A 14,997-nucleotide genomic window follows, 5' to 3' on the forward strand; every position below is an offset into this window, starting at 1 on the left:
ACAAAAAAAAAAAAAAAAGAAAGAAAAGAAATAGGTTTTGCCCCTAACTTATTTGATCTTGTGCAGAGACTCTTAAAATATGACCTATAATGCTGTTTTATTGTCATAGCAGTAGTAGGGCCCACAGTGAGCAGAGAAAGAGATATGCCAGAGTAACTGCCCAAAGACCCAAAGTATCCCCCTAAAGTCATACCTGGTCCATTTTGCTATAATCTACCTCCTCATCACTATCCACAGCCATGTCATCCATCCTAAACGAAAAGGAACACTTGAAAAGATGCTGTAGACCCCAACCACTGTGCTTCACACACAAATCCAAACACTAGGAATGGAAACCCCCTAGATCTCCCACAGAGAACCAAATAGAACAGTATATCCAAGTTTTTCACCTCACTCCTCCACGTTCCCCAGTCATCCCAACCTCCCTAATAGAACTACATACGTGGCTGGATAGCACTCTGCATAACTATTGGACATGCCAAAGAAATCACCCAGCTGCTTTTTGTCTTCTGGCTTCTTCAGCATATGCTATGTTAAAGAAAATAACAAGTAAAATTTCATCTTTTGCAGGAAAGCTTCAGGCAGTGAGTTCATGGGCTACAGGCCAGAGAGTGAAACAAGAGCAAACTGTGAGCTTGAATGAATCATCTGAGCAAGAGGCAAGGCCTGGTTTCATCCCTTTCAAATCCAACACAAAAGGGAAGTGCATGTAAGGATAAAAGGGTATAAAAAGGTGAAAGCTGGAATGAAAAAAAAAAAAAAAACCCTCTTTACAAGCCAGGAGCATATTTAAATAAAGGATATGATTCAGTGCCCTCCCAGCCAGCAGACCCAGAAAACTTCTCATTGATGGACTTGATCAATTCCTTGGCAGATCCAGGTCCTAAGTAGACAGAAGTTTGGTTAGGTTTGAAACAATATTCTCTCTCTCTTCTTTTAAACTAATAATCTGACACTTTTCATATAACACATTTCCAATTTGTAGCTTCATTAAAACTTTTTTAACACCCCCAGGGCACACTGAAACAGTGATTAACACTGGGCATGGTGGCATGTTCCTGTAATCCCAGCACTTCGGAAGCTGAAAACAGGAGGATCACTACGAGTCTGATCTGTGTAGTAGACCCTGTAGACCCTGTCCTAAATACATTAAAAAAAATTTTAAAGCAAAAGATTCCCTTTTAGCTAAAAAAATTTTAACCAAATTCCAGATAATAATCCAGATAATAATAAGCTGCTCTCACTGAGAGGGAAGTGGGGTAACCAGAACACTGACACTTAAGTCCTTGTGTTTGAAGAATTATTTATCCAAAAGCACAGGTACCCTACCACTACCCAGCAAGGTGGAAGAACTCCAGATTCTCTGCCTATTGCATAAAGTAAAATGTTGTTACTATGGAACACAGACCCAGGAGTTCCCCAACTCCCACCCAGCCCCTTTGGCAGCTTTATATATAGTTCAGACTCTCAGCTCAGGGAAAAGCAGGACTATCAGAGCCAATGTGAGATGCTGTAGTTACAACCCACCTTTGTCAACATCGATGGGCTGGAAAGAAAACAAAAACTGAGATAAATATCACCATGAGAGATTCCCACTCATTCCTCTCCCAAGGAATTGTGGTGAATCAATTCCTCACCACACCTTCCCCATGAACAGGATGACTCCAACCCATAGTTAGTTGGCCACTTGCTTGTATGAAGCTACAAGACACCTATGTTATCATCAGGAAGGTACCAGACCCAACCTGGCAAAGGGAAGTAGCTATACTACCTGGTGCCAACGACCCACATCTCACCTCATCATCCACTTTTGGCTTCTCAAAGTAACTGTGCCTCTTCTTTTCCTCCTCTCTCTCTCGGTCCTGTTCCCGCTCCCGATCCCGTTCTCGTTCCCGTTCTCGTTCCCGATCTCTGTCTCTCTCTCGATCACGCTCCCTTTCCCGGTATCTCTCCCGCTCCTTGTCCCGAGATATCTTGGTGGTGGATGGAACATAATCCCCAATGTCTTCAAAAATGCTGGGAAAAAACAGAGCTCACTAGGGGCATACTTTTACTCACCCTGTCCTCTTCTACACATTCTCATATCAACAACTCTCTAACAAGTCAAGACACAGAATCCCTCCCTCAGACCAGTGCCTGAAGCTAGGACACATACTTCATGTCAGCTTCAGGAGGTTTCTTCTCTTCCAGCTTCCCTGTGATATAAAGAAAGTAAAGAACACATTGGAAAAGAAAAAAAAAAAAAAAAAGAACACATTGGGTCACACCACCCACTCCACCTCTCCATGCCCTTTTTAATCTCTCTTGTTTAAAATGTAGGCATGCAGAACAATCCCCTCCTTCCCCTCTCTTTTCCCTCCCTCTGACCATTGCTTTATGGGTGGGTCAGAAAGGCAGATTCTGAATATACTCATTTGCCCGAGCTCTACTGCTCCCATGTTTCTCTATTCCTTGCAAGCCTCTCAATGAACCAGAGACAGAGAGCTCGAGACCTTGGCTCCATCTTCAACTGCCATCATCCAAGAGGTAAGGTTTGTCTCCCTAACACTCCACATACCTTTATCCTTCTTTTTGAGCTTCTTGTTTCGGGTACCTTGCCTTAGGTATGAAAGGATTTGAGTGAGCTTGCTGATGACAATGTCATTTGTGGTCAGTGTGGTCTGGGCCTGAATATCCCCAAAAATAAGAATGTTATCGGGGCTGGAGAGATGGCTCAGTGGTCTAAAGCACCTACTTAGAACAAGCTTGGCAAAAAGCATCAGGGACCGCGGTTCAATCCCCCAGCACCACATGCCAGCCAGCCCCGCCCCCTGGTGGGCTGAGCTGGCCACACACACACACCACTCTCTCTCTCTCTCTCTCTCTCTCTCTCTCTCTCTCTCTCTCTCTCTCACTCTCTCTCTCAAATAAATAAAAAAAAAAAAAAAGAATGTTATCACACCGATCAGAAATACCTTCATTTATTCATTTACTCACTCAACAAATTGAAGAATGTTATAGTTAACCAAGTAAAGACAGGGAATGGAGATCTTGTGGAAAGACCCAGGTGGAGAAAATAGCATGCACCAAAGCCCTGGGTCAAAAAGTGAATTCAGGGCTGGTAAGATAGCTCAGTGGACTAAGTGTCGCTTAGGCAAACACAGGGACCAGGGTTCCATCCCCAGTCCTGCATGCTGCGCCAGCCCCGCCCCCAGGGCGCACTGAGCCAGTGAACAAGTCCAGGCATGGTGGCGCACACCTGTAATCCCAGCACTGAGGAGGCTGAAAACAGGAGGATCACTACAAGTCTGAGATGCATAGTGAGACCCTGTACCCAATGCAGAAATGGAAAAAAGAAAAAAAAGTGAATACAGAACATTCAAAAAAGTGAGGATAACTAGAGAACAAACAACAGGAAGGTATGATGAAATGGGGCTAAAAAGGCCAAATGTTGCATCGGCTCACAAGCCCGTGAAGATTTTGCCTTTTCTCCTAGAAATAAGAAATCACCCAAAGCTCCTAAGCTGTAACACAAACATTTCGCACTGTAAGAGCCAGCCAAATAGCTCAGCAGATTAAAGCACCTGCTCAGGCAGACACAGGGGCCGGGAGTTTGATCCCAGGGCCTGCCTACCAGCCCCGCCCCCAGGGCTCGCTGAGACAGCAATTGAGACTGAGCATGGGGGTGCATAACTGTAATCGCAGCACTTGGGAGGCTATAAATAGGAGGTTCACTACAAGTCTGATCTACACAGTGAGACCCTGTAGACCATGTCCTAAATACAAAAAAAAAAAAAAATTGCATTGTAAATTAAGAAGTAGCTGGGCATGGTGGCATACACATGTAATCCTGGCACTCAGGAGGCTAAGGCAGAAAGATCATGATTCAAGTTTAGCCTGAGTTACATAGTGAGTTTATAGCCAGCCTGGACTACATAGCCAATCTCTGTCTCAACATCCCCCACCACCATAAAAAAGATCTCCCTGACAACGTGTAAGTGTGTAAAAACCACATGAAGGTGAGATGGAGAAAAGGAGCAGTATGGGGCTGGTGAGATGGCTCAGTGGTCTAAAGCACCTACTTAGAACAAGCTTAGCAAAGCACACAGATGGCAGTTCAATCCCCCAGCACCACATGCCAGCCAGCCCCACTCCCTGGTGGGCTGAGCTGGCCACACACACACACACACACACACACACTTAAAAAAAAAAAGAAAGAAAAAAAAGAAACGGAGCAGTAGATGGCTAGAGCAGACAATTTTTTGCAGGAATGAGAACTGAACCCATAATCTTTGTACTGAACAGCCTCTTTTTAATTTATTCTGAGACGAATCATTAAATTGCCCAGGCTGGCCTGGAAATTATAATCCTCTTTCCTAAGCCTCCCAGAGTGCTAGGCCTAAGATGTATACCACTATTCTTGGCTTAGTATAGGGTTTAAGGATGAAGGAAAATTCTAAAATTGACAATGACACCAAAACTTGATGAATGTATTAAAAATTATCAAACTGTACACTTTCTAAAATGAATTATACATCATGTGAATTATATTTCAATAAAAAGAAATGACTCAATGAGTAGAAACCAGAGTGGAGGGCTGGGGTGACAGCTCGGTAGAACAAGCAATTGCCTAGCAAGTGCAAGATCCTGAGTTCAATCCCCGGTACCGCAAAAAATGTAGGACTGGTAAAAAAAATTAGGGGCCTCTTAATACTTCCACCAAGAGTCTAGGATTTAGACTGCAATGTTATTGGTGAGGATGAAGAACAACCATTAGATTTAGTTGCAACTTAGGTGGTAAAAAAAATGAACATGACTTGGTGATACGATAGATGAGGCAACTCTGATTCCTAGAATTGAGGATAACATGACAGGCTCTCAGAACTGAGTTACTTACCTCCATGGTAGGACAATCAGCCTTGCTTCGGATAAGAGTAGTGGGGATGTCTGTGTCTGCATACTCATCATCCAGATCTACTACATAGGCCATTCGACCTGGCAGGAACAGCTCATTCCGCTCATATGCTTTGCTCTTAAAAAGCATACGGTAAACGTTGCGGCCTACACAAAGAGGAAGAGTAGTTACTAATCAGTTAGAACCTTTTAATAACAACAGTGGCTAAGGCCAAGCCTGGTGGTGCACACCTGTAATCCCAGCATGTGGGAGGCTGAGGCAGATCACTATGAGTTCAAAGCAACCTGGGCTACATAGTGAGTTTAAGACCAGCCTAACCTACAGTGAGACCTTGTATCAAATAAAAAAAGAAACAACAACAACAAAAAAAACCCCAGCCATTTTATTACATACTGTGTACTACACACCATGCCAAAATTATGCTATTTATGCTAGAAAATTATGGTATTCATAATTTCTTTTTTTTGTATTTTAGGGAAGGGTCTACAGGGTGTTCCGGGTCTCACTACTAGATCGGACTCATAGTGATATGCTTGTTTACAGCTTCCCAAAAGCTGGGATTACAAGCACATGCCACCTTGCCCAGTCTCAATTGCCAATTCAGCACACTCTGAGGATGGAACCACCGGCCCCTGCACCTAATCCGCTGAACTATTTGAATTTTATTTATTTATTTGTGTGTGTGTGTGTGTGTGTGTGTGTGTGGCCAGCTCAGCCCACCAGGGGGCGGGGCTGGGTGGCATGTGGTGCTGGGGGATTGAACCGTGGTCCCTGTGCTTTGCTAAGCGTGTTCTAAGTAGGAGCTTTAGACCACTGAGCCATCTCACCAGCCTGCGCTGAACTATTTGGCCAGCCCCATAATTTGTTTTAATCTTCACAATAGCCCTATGAGAATAGGGCTAAGAATACTAAAGCAGAGAATTAAGTGATTTGGGGCCAGGGAGATAGCTCAGTAGAATAAGCACTTGCCTGGCAAGCGCAAGGGCCTGAGTTCAATCCTCGGTTCCACAAAAAAAAAAAAAAGCAAAATATGGGACTCATATATTCCAATTCCAAAGCCTAGGCTACTGAAGTAAATCAGACATGCAATCTTGAAAAACACATGGTCTCCCTTATATAAAAAGTTATATAAAGTATGAAATAAAAGATAAACAACAGAAAAAGTTACTGTATTCTAATTATGGTTATGGGGTTTGGGGAGATGGCTCAGGAGAATAACCGCTTGTCTGGCAAGTTCAAGGACCTGAGTTCAACCCCCGGTTCTGTAAAAAAAAAAAGAAAAAGAAAAAAAAAAGAACCCTCTAATTATGGTTCTGCTATTGGTTTCCTTTTTGTTTTTTGGTTTTTTTCAAACAGGTTCTCACATGTAGCCCAAGCTGGCAGCAAACTCATAGAGATCCGCCTACCTACACCTCCCAAGTGCTCAGATTATAGGTGTGAGCCACCACACTCAACTTCCATTGCTTCCACTGAGCTTCAACCACTAAAAATGGTACCTTTTTAAATACATATGCTTGAAACTAAAAGAGCTTCTAATATAACTCAAGAGATTGTAGAATAATTAAATACATGTTAGGTGGGTGTGTGCGCGCATGTGTGTGCTGTGTGTGCGTGTATGCATGTGTGCACACGTGTGTCCCCTAGTACTGGGAATCAAATCTGGGCTTTGCACATCCTAGGCAAGTGCTCTACTAATTGAGTTATATCCACACCCACTATGTCAGGGTACCCTTACACCTTATGGGAACTAGCTTGCTTGGGAGACAAAACAAAGAAAAGAAGCTAAGAAGAAAAAATCTTCTGATGACAGCACTGAATTCCCTACTATTCACCTAGAATGCACAGTTACTAGCACAAAAGGTACTCACCCAGACGTGTTTTAAATTCAATTTTGTTCTCAGGATCTTCATCTTTCCTGGAAACACAAACATCATCATTATCATCATTTTTTAATAACTTTGTTCCTACTTTAGGCCCCAGCTTTCTAAACTTTCAAGTATTCCCTGATACAGTGGTACCTCAGTTGATGAACTTAATTTATTCTACAATTTTGGAAACAAACATTTGTGCGTGCAAGATGATCACAGTGCTTGTCACTTGATGCAGTTTGTTAACAAAAATTTTTTCCAAATGGCTTCTTTGCAAACCAAATTGCTTGACAACAAAAACATCCATGAATGAAGGTATTACTGTATTTACTGACTTGGTTTCCTTCTGGGGTTTCTCCATCAGTTCCTCTTCCTCTTTCTCTTTGCTAGCAATCTCAGCTCGTACCTAACAAGAAAGGTAGTAGGGCTTAGTCACATTTCATGTACATTTACTGACCATCCACTATACTACATGATGCCAAGATAAAACACAGTGTGGAACATACTATTCTTACTATAACAGAGTTTGTAGCAGAGAGAAAATTTCCACAAAGTATCATAACTGTTATAAGAAAAATGCAAAGACTATGCAAAGGTACAGAAAAGAGGCGAGGAGTAAAAACGTAACCTTGGATGACCACAGAGGATTTTCCCAGTAGATATGATACTGAAGGTAGAATAGTAGTAAGTCCTGCAGAATGGCCACATTTAGCCCTTTTTCCAGATAGATGGTCAGTACAAGGAGGTATCGCCCTCCTCACTTCACCAAGATCCAGACAAAGGCATTCAGCATTCTAGTTATTACTCCCACCAGGAATAAATGTTCACCAGGTCTCACCTTCTGAAGTAGAGCAAAGTCCAAGCCTTTCACCAAATGAGTGTGCTCCATGTCACCACCCAAGAATTTGGACTCTTGGATCAACTGTCTTCTCTTCTCTGCAGCTGATTTGTCCCTGTATAATGAGAAAAGTCATACTAGAACAGTTCTTTGTAAGTAGCAGGCATCTCTTGAGATAGCATAGTGTGAATTCCAAAGCAGAACATGTAGGGGGAAAAGTTAATACTGTGACCATGTGGTTCCAGGATGCTGAGAGAACCATGCCCCAGCTTCCTCAGTACTCACGCTTCAGCAGTGGGGCCCACAGCCCTGTAGTTAGCTGTGGTGCTAATAAGCTCAGTTTCCTCATAATCTTTGTTCACACCATCTCTCCGTTCCTTGGCACGGTCCCGGTATTTCTCTGCAAGTTCTCTTTCTCTCTCAATTTCCTGTTGACGGAGTTTGGCATAATAACTGTCACAAGAGAAAGTAAATAGGTAAGACTCATCAGCTGCTATCTAATGTTCAAAAGAATTATTTCTGCCTGTTTTGCTGTGTCTTCATCCATCTTTCTGCACTGAAAGTTATATATGTCCTAAAACAGAGCTACTGGCTACTTCTTGACAGTCCTTGTAGCAAAATTACAATTTCTTTTTCTTTTTTTTTTTTCAAAATTACAATTTCTTCCAGCTCACAGATGCTGCTCCACTGGTACCTTGGGACACTCCAGCTGTCTTAATGCCGCCTAACTCTACTGAGTCTCTATATCTATGAGGGACTTTTTCATATACAATTAAAAAAAAACTATATAAATATATTTTTAGACACAAGGTCTCACTATGTCATCCATGCTGGCCTCAAACTCAATAGATAGCCAGAACAGCCTTGAACTCATGCTCATCTCGTTTCAGTTTCCCAAGTGCCTGGAATTATTGTCATGTACCACCACACCCACCATCTCTTAATTTCATTACTTTTGAAATTTCTTTTTTTTTTTTTTTTTTTTTTGTTCCAAGGATTGAACTCAGGACCCTGTGCTTGCTAGGCAGGCACTTATGCCACTGAGCTATCTCCCTGGCCATACTTTTGAAAGTTCAACTAAAAATAACTCATTTTTTGCTGTTCTAAACTCAGAAGACAGGAAAATCAAACCAGCAGTTTCAGAAAGGTATTTTTTTTCAGAAAGTTTAATATTATATAAAAATGATGATGATAACAGCCAGGATTTAGTAGGTGATACTATATGCCAGGCACTGGTTCTAAGCATGTACAAATACTAATAAAAGCCTGAAAAGTTAGTATCATTATCTATAACCTTTTTTTTTTTTTTTTTTTTTTTGGGTGGTGGTGGTGGTGGTACTTTGAATCCTAAGCCTTCACTATGAGCTACACTTCCAGTCTTTTTGCCTCCCAGGGTGCTGGGATTACAGACGTGCACCGCCATGTGCTTTCTATTATTTATGTTCTATCCATAGATTAGATACAGGTTAAACAAAATACTCAAGGTTATCCAGCTAAAAACTAGCAGAGATATTAAAATACATTTAGTCTGACTCCAAAGCCATACACTGCCACTTACATCACTCTCTTCACAAGAAAGCAGAGAACCTCAAGATAACAAATGAAAATTCCAGCCTCTACTCCCTTTCCCCTGACATTATCTGTCTTAAAACTGAACATCCTTTCACTCCTTCTCTACCTTTTCTTCTTCCTCCTTCGTGCAGCTGGGTCTTCATCCTCATTGTACTCTCTTGGCATTCTACAAGAGACAAGAAAATCACTGACAGTAAAACATTGTCCCAACCTGGAAAATCCCAAGAAGTAGTCATAAGGATTTAAAAAAAAAAAAGGCCAAGAACACTGACCAAAGCAACAGCTTCAATCAGGCAGAGATAAACATCAACCTTTGTAGGTGATCAGTTCTCAAATTTTAAAAAGCATTAATATGCCTCCAAAACACTATTAAAATTAAATAGCATCAAGTATCCATCCCAGATAGCCTTCAGTCTATGGAGCTTTTTTTTTTTTTTTTTTTTGGTGGAACTAGGGATTGAACTCAAGCCCTTGAGCTTGCCAGGAAAGCACTTATTCCACTGAGCCATCTCCCCAGCCCCTCTATGGGGCTTTAACAGGTCCAAAACTCAATTCATCAGCACCAAGAGCAACTCCAATACAAAAGAAACACACCCTAGGAAACAATTAGATACTGGATTATCTCACTGGAGCACCCATCTTCACACAAAAAAACAGGATTAAAAAAAAAGACTAAGCTTTCAATGTCTAAAACATTCTGGTTCAGTACAAAGGTACAGACAGAAGCAAAGAAGGTGGAAGAGAGACTGGGTCACTTGAAGACTTACTCATGATGACGTGACTTAGAAGGCGGTGCAGAAGTAGGTGCAGCCCTTGGGGTCATGAGAAGTTTCCTGAAGTCTTCATTGGTAAGTTTGGATCTATAAAAGGCACAGATTTTAAAAATTAGTAACCAAGAGGAAATCAAACAGGAACATGTTAAAAAAAAAAAAAAAGGTTAATTAGAAATCAAAGAAATACAAAGTGAACCAATATAACTACTTTGAAAGGCAATTTGGCAATATTTTTTAAAATTTTAGTATGTATTATATAAATTAGTGACTCCTTTAATCTACATTTAACTCAGCCAATTATTATCATATATATATACGACCTGTAAAAGAGATTTAATGATAGCCTGAAAATAATAAAAAGTAGTAAGAACCTAAATGTCCCTTAACTGGAGATTTACTAAGCAAACTGATGGTGTTTCTCAAATGTAGGATAGATAGCACTGAGAATACAATGAAAATTTTAATTAGAACAGTGACAAGGACTTACTCCTTAATAAAACCAATCAATTCCCGGTTCCGCCAAAATAAATAAATAAATAAATAAAACCAGTCATACTCATTTGAGTCCTCTTGACTAGGGCTCTTCCTTGAACTACTGATCGTAGTCTTAAAAAGAAGAACCCTGTTAATTTATCGAGAATCTCCTGTTCTTGATATCTAATCAAGCTCTCTGTCCCCCTTCTCTGATCTTTGACATCTAACGAAGTTCTTCCCTCAAAGACTTTATTGAAAATGACTTTCACAACAGTTAACATTATTTCAATAAGAGAAAGACACAGAGCTTAACTCCAATACAACAGAAACAAGAGAAGATTTATAAAAAATTACTAAAAGGAACTTGGCTAAGTACTGGGGAGGGTTAATACTGCTATATATGGGGGCTCAGCAAGCCAAGGACAAAGCCTAGTCAAAAGTATATTCTTGGGGCTGGGCAGATGGCTCAGTAGAGTAAGCACTTGCCTGGCAAGCTCAAGGGCCTGAGCTTAATCCCCGGTTCCGCCAAAAAAAAAAAAAAAAGTATATTCTTGGTTTCTGCTGGTCTGTTGAAAGGGACAATTAATGCTTAATTTTTTTTCTCCTTTTTAATTTTTTACAATGTTTTCTGACCAATTTTGCATGCTTATATGTGGTAATCTGAACAACTAATTTGACAACAGTATGCAATATAACATCTGTTGAATTCTTATTATTTTGTTCAGTGAAATTCTGTATCGTTAACTATTTTTTATTCTCTTTAAAACATAAAAAAATTAAAAATAATATATGTTCTTGGAACCTGACAAGTTTGATCAAGAAGGGAGTTCTTGTCACTGTCATGAAAAAAATTTCCAAGACACTGAGTGGGGTTTTAAAAAACTGAAAAACACCATTCAAATATTTTAATGTGTAAAAACTTACAACTAATATATTTTCCTAAGTATGTGTACATAAATATGAAGAGTAAAAAGAAAAGATACACATTAAAAGAAAAAGACTGTGCTTACCTCTAAGAAAAGAACAGGAATTGGGGAGATTATCAAAGATTGGACCCTTTTCCCATTGTTTTAATTCTTTACAAGAATTAATTCCCATATAATATGCTGTTAATAGATTAAAGGAACAAGAACTTTCCTTTATCAGAATTTCTCCTCTAATATTTGCATATTAAGGTCCGAAATCACTTAAGGTTCACAGAAATAATAGGTCAAGTAGTACAATTTCTTGACCATCCTTGCTAGCAAGCTATCAAGAATTCTTTCACCACTAGCACCACCATCACTCCCATTCATTGCTTATCTCACTTTCATAATCCCAAAACAAATACTCACTGGTGGAAGGAGTGAGGATCATCCACATCATGGCCATCTGGGGCCAAAGGATTGGAGAACGGCTCGCCTAAGAAAACAACAATTACCGTTGATGTTATTAACGTTTGTGTCTGGTCCTTGGGGAAAACTGAGGACTACAGCAGCGAATGGTACAAAAGAAAGCCCAAAAGAGCCGCAGTAACAATACAAGGTTATACTGGCAGACCTCGCACCCTATAAATTGCAGTCGGGTGGCTGAGGCATGAGGATCGCCGTAGATTTGAGGCCAGCTTGGACTACACACTGAGTTCAAGGCCAGCCTGAACTACACAGCGAGACCCTGTCTCAAAAAAATAAAGAAAGAAAAGAAAAGAAATAAATAAAAAACGTAGTAAGTGTTGAAAAGATATAAGGAGCTTTGACAGCACAGACGGAATTTCTAAAACTGAACTAGAGAGGGCTAGCTAGCTCAGCGGCATAAGCGCATGCCTGGCAAGTGTTAAGGTCCGGAGTTTGATCCCCGGTACCAAAACAAAACACAAATAAAAACGCTACATGAAAGATCTGGCACAGTGGCCCACGCCTGTAATCTCAGCTACTCGAGAGTGACTGGAGAATGGCGAATTCAAAGCCAGCTTGGGCAACAGGGAGTCCCACGTCTCAAAAACAACGAAGTATAATAAATGAACTTCAGCGACATGCTAAGGAAGCCGCTGGGGGTGGTGAGAAAGACTGCCGTACTCCTGTGGAACCGTGAACCAGCTTGGGGAGAGTGTCCGGTCTCTTTCGGGAATGAAGGATTCGCCCGGCTGCGGCCGTTATACAACACTGGTTAAGATTTGTTGTCAAAATAACGGGCTCAATGTCCCTAGTCGCAGAGAAAAAAGAACAAAGTAGTCAAGTCTTACTATCTCGCTCCGGCATTTTGTCTCAGTCTCTCGGCACCCGCAAGAATCACCCTACGACTTGAAAACAGTGACGCTTTTCTCCCACAGTGCACCTCGAACACCAACCACAGTGCTTTGCGTTCCGACACCCAGCTTCCGCCCTCTCGCGTTGGTCCCAGCCTGCTGGCTGAGAAACCCAAAGCCACTGCGGCTCTAAAATGCTTTCGTATCATTGGCTAGCCTTTATCCCGCCCCCTACGTCATCCAATCCACTATTGGTCCGGCTCTAGAACCTGCTTGGAACGTCAGGGACTCGAATCTAAGGAGTAAGTGGAGATGGCGGCGGCTGCGGCTGGTAGAGTGGTTGGGGCAAAGCTGGGTCTGCGTGAGATTCGCATCCACTTATGTCAGCGCTCGCCCGGCAGCCAGGGTGTGAGGTGAGGCGCGGCGTGGTAAGGCGGGGGATTTCGGCACTAGGAGGTCAAGACCGCGACCTTCCGATGTTTCGGAAAACCCGCCTCCACTGTACGCGCAGCGCTCTTTCCCGCCCCGCAGGGACTTCATCGAAAAACGCTATGTGGAACTCAAGAAGGCGAACCCTGACCTTCCCATTCTAATCCGCGAATGTTCCGATGTTCAGCCCAAACTGTGGGCCCGCTACGGTGAGTGCGGGCTGGTCGGGATTTGGGAGGAAGAGCGGTCCAAGGTCACACAGAAGCATGTAGAGAGATTAAGCCCAGATTAAAGCCATTGTGTTTTCGTTGAAACATTTACTTTCGTGGATGTCATGCTTTGTATGTAGAACAAAATCTACGTGTTTTTTGTTTTTTTTCTCGGAGCCGGGGGTTGAACTCAGGCCCTTATGCTTGCCAGGGAAGCGCTTATTCTACTGAGCCATCTCCCTGGCCCCCTGCATAGGTTTTGGCTAGGACCTGCCTAGGGATCAAATCTGGTCAGAATTGGCTTCAGGAGCCCGGCTTGGTGGCACACACCTGTAATCCCAACACTTGGGATGCTTAGGCGAGATTGCTGTAAATTTAAGGCCAACCTGAACTATATAAGGAGACCCTGTCTCAAAAAAAAACAAATGCTATCCAATTTCTGTCGGCATAGGTCCTTTCAAATTTCCTGTGGCCAGTGCTGATGTAGTTGAGCACTTAGTGGTAGGCCCTGTACCAAGAAATCTGTTGTCTAAATTTCATTTAATTCTGATTAATCATAAGAGGTGTATTTTTTTTGTGACTAGAAAAATAAATCAAAACATTATTGAATAACTTGATGCAGCTAATGTATAACAGGATTGAGCCTTTACATCTGTCGCCTTTTCTTAGAATGCACCTCCAGACTTACACAGTTGACACATTAGTTTGTCGTCATTTGTGTCTGAATCACTTCAAAAAGGCATTCCTCAGCCAGGAATGTAATACTCAGTTCCTTTTCCTATATCATATTCCAACATATCTCAATAAGAATATTTCTGGGGCTGGTGAGATGGCTCAGTGGTCTAAAGCACCTATTTGGAACAGGCTTGGCAAAGCACAGGGACCGCGGTTCAATCCCCCAGCACCACATGCTAGCCAGCCCCACCCCCTGGTGGGCTGAGCTAGCCCCCCACACACACACAAATAAATGATAAAAAAAAAAGAATATTTCTTATGCTTCCCAACACATAGTAGATATGCAGTAAATGCAGTTACACAGAATTTTTTCATTATGTTCTGCCCTTGTAATATGTGGGGGTGAGAAAAAATTACACCTAAGGCAGGTTGGGTACAACTGGAGACTATTATGTCAAACACTAATAATTGAGGGAGAAAAGATTCTCTCCTTTAAAGCCAATAGATTTAAAAACAGCCAACTTTGGTCTATTGTGCCATGTATTGTTAGGAAGACTGAGAACCCAAAGAATAGGAAGCCAGCCAAGGCTAGGCCCATATATAAAATACACTGCCTGCTGTGGTTAATAATAAATGCCTAGTGACCCTTAAAGCTTCCCTGAAACACCTTTTTTCTCAAAATTCTTGTTGGACCTAGGATTCCTTGGTGTATTTTGAAACTCACTGGATTAATTTCAGGCATACCAAATTCACCTTGATCATAATCTCTTTACTGCCTTTCATATCCTAACAAGACTCATAATTTGGTAGCTCCAAATGAGGTGTAATGCTGTAATCTCAGCATTCAGGAGGCAAACTGATGTGAGTTTGAGGCCACCCTGGGCTACATAGTGAATTGAAGACCAGTCTGAACTACAGGGTGAAACCCTGTCTCAAAAAAAAAAAAAAAAAAATCTGGTAGACCCATAATGCAGAATACTTATTTAGTAATCTCTCTCTTCAGCATTTGGTGAAGAAAAGAATGTCTCCTTGAACAACTTC

At 41.6% G+C, this 14,997-nt stretch overlaps 2 protein-coding genes across 2 annotated transcripts in view; one reads left to right on the forward strand and one right to left on the reverse strand.

The window, feature by feature from the left end:
* The window catches only part of Ik (IK cytokine), a 14,804-nt gene extending 2,021 nt beyond the window's left edge, over window positions 1–12,783 (reverse strand). Inside the window, exons 1-16 of the mRNA XM_004643215.2 lie at window positions 12,641–12,783; window positions 11,754–11,820; window positions 9,940–10,032; window positions 9,279–9,338; window positions 7,886–8,053; window positions 7,601–7,715; window positions 7,098–7,168; window positions 6,763–6,809; window positions 4,877–5,040; window positions 2,558–2,666; window positions 2,156–2,195; window positions 1,797–2,016; window positions 1,528–1,546; window positions 805–883; window positions 443–523; window positions 194–251 (exon numbers count right to left, since the gene is read on the reverse strand). Of these exons, the coding sequence (XP_004643272.1) occupies window positions 194–251; window positions 443–523; window positions 805–883; window positions 1,528–1,546; window positions 1,797–2,016; window positions 2,156–2,195; window positions 2,558–2,666; window positions 4,877–5,040; window positions 6,763–6,809; window positions 7,098–7,168; window positions 7,601–7,715; window positions 7,886–8,053; window positions 9,279–9,338; window positions 9,940–10,032; window positions 11,754–11,820; window positions 12,641–12,656 (1,407 nt within the window). The 5' untranslated portion in view covers window positions 12,657–12,783. The remainder of the gene's footprint in view (window positions 1–193; window positions 252–442; window positions 524–804; window positions 884–1,527; window positions 1,547–1,796; window positions 2,017–2,155; window positions 2,196–2,557; window positions 2,667–4,876; window positions 5,041–6,762; window positions 6,810–7,097; window positions 7,169–7,600; window positions 7,716–7,885; window positions 8,054–9,278; window positions 9,339–9,939; window positions 10,033–11,753; window positions 11,821–12,640) is intronic.
* A 91-nt stretch (window positions 12,784–12,874) lies between these two features.
* Window positions 12,875–14,997, forward strand: Ndufa2 (NADH:ubiquinone oxidoreductase subunit A2; the record flags this gene model as incomplete). Its single annotated transcript, XM_023703369.1, has 3 exons — window positions 12,875–13,056; window positions 13,175–13,281; window positions 14,960–14,997. Coding segments are annotated over exons 1-3 (246 nt in total), but the record flags the coding sequence as incomplete, so codon positions are not given.

Source organism: Octodon degus, unplaced genomic scaffold, assembly GCF_000260255.1.
Source record: "Octodon degus isolate 3935 unplaced genomic scaffold, OctDeg1.0 scaffold00169, whole genome shotgun sequence".
NCBI lineage: Eukaryota > Metazoa > Chordata > Mammalia > Rodentia > Octodontidae > Octodon > Octodon degus.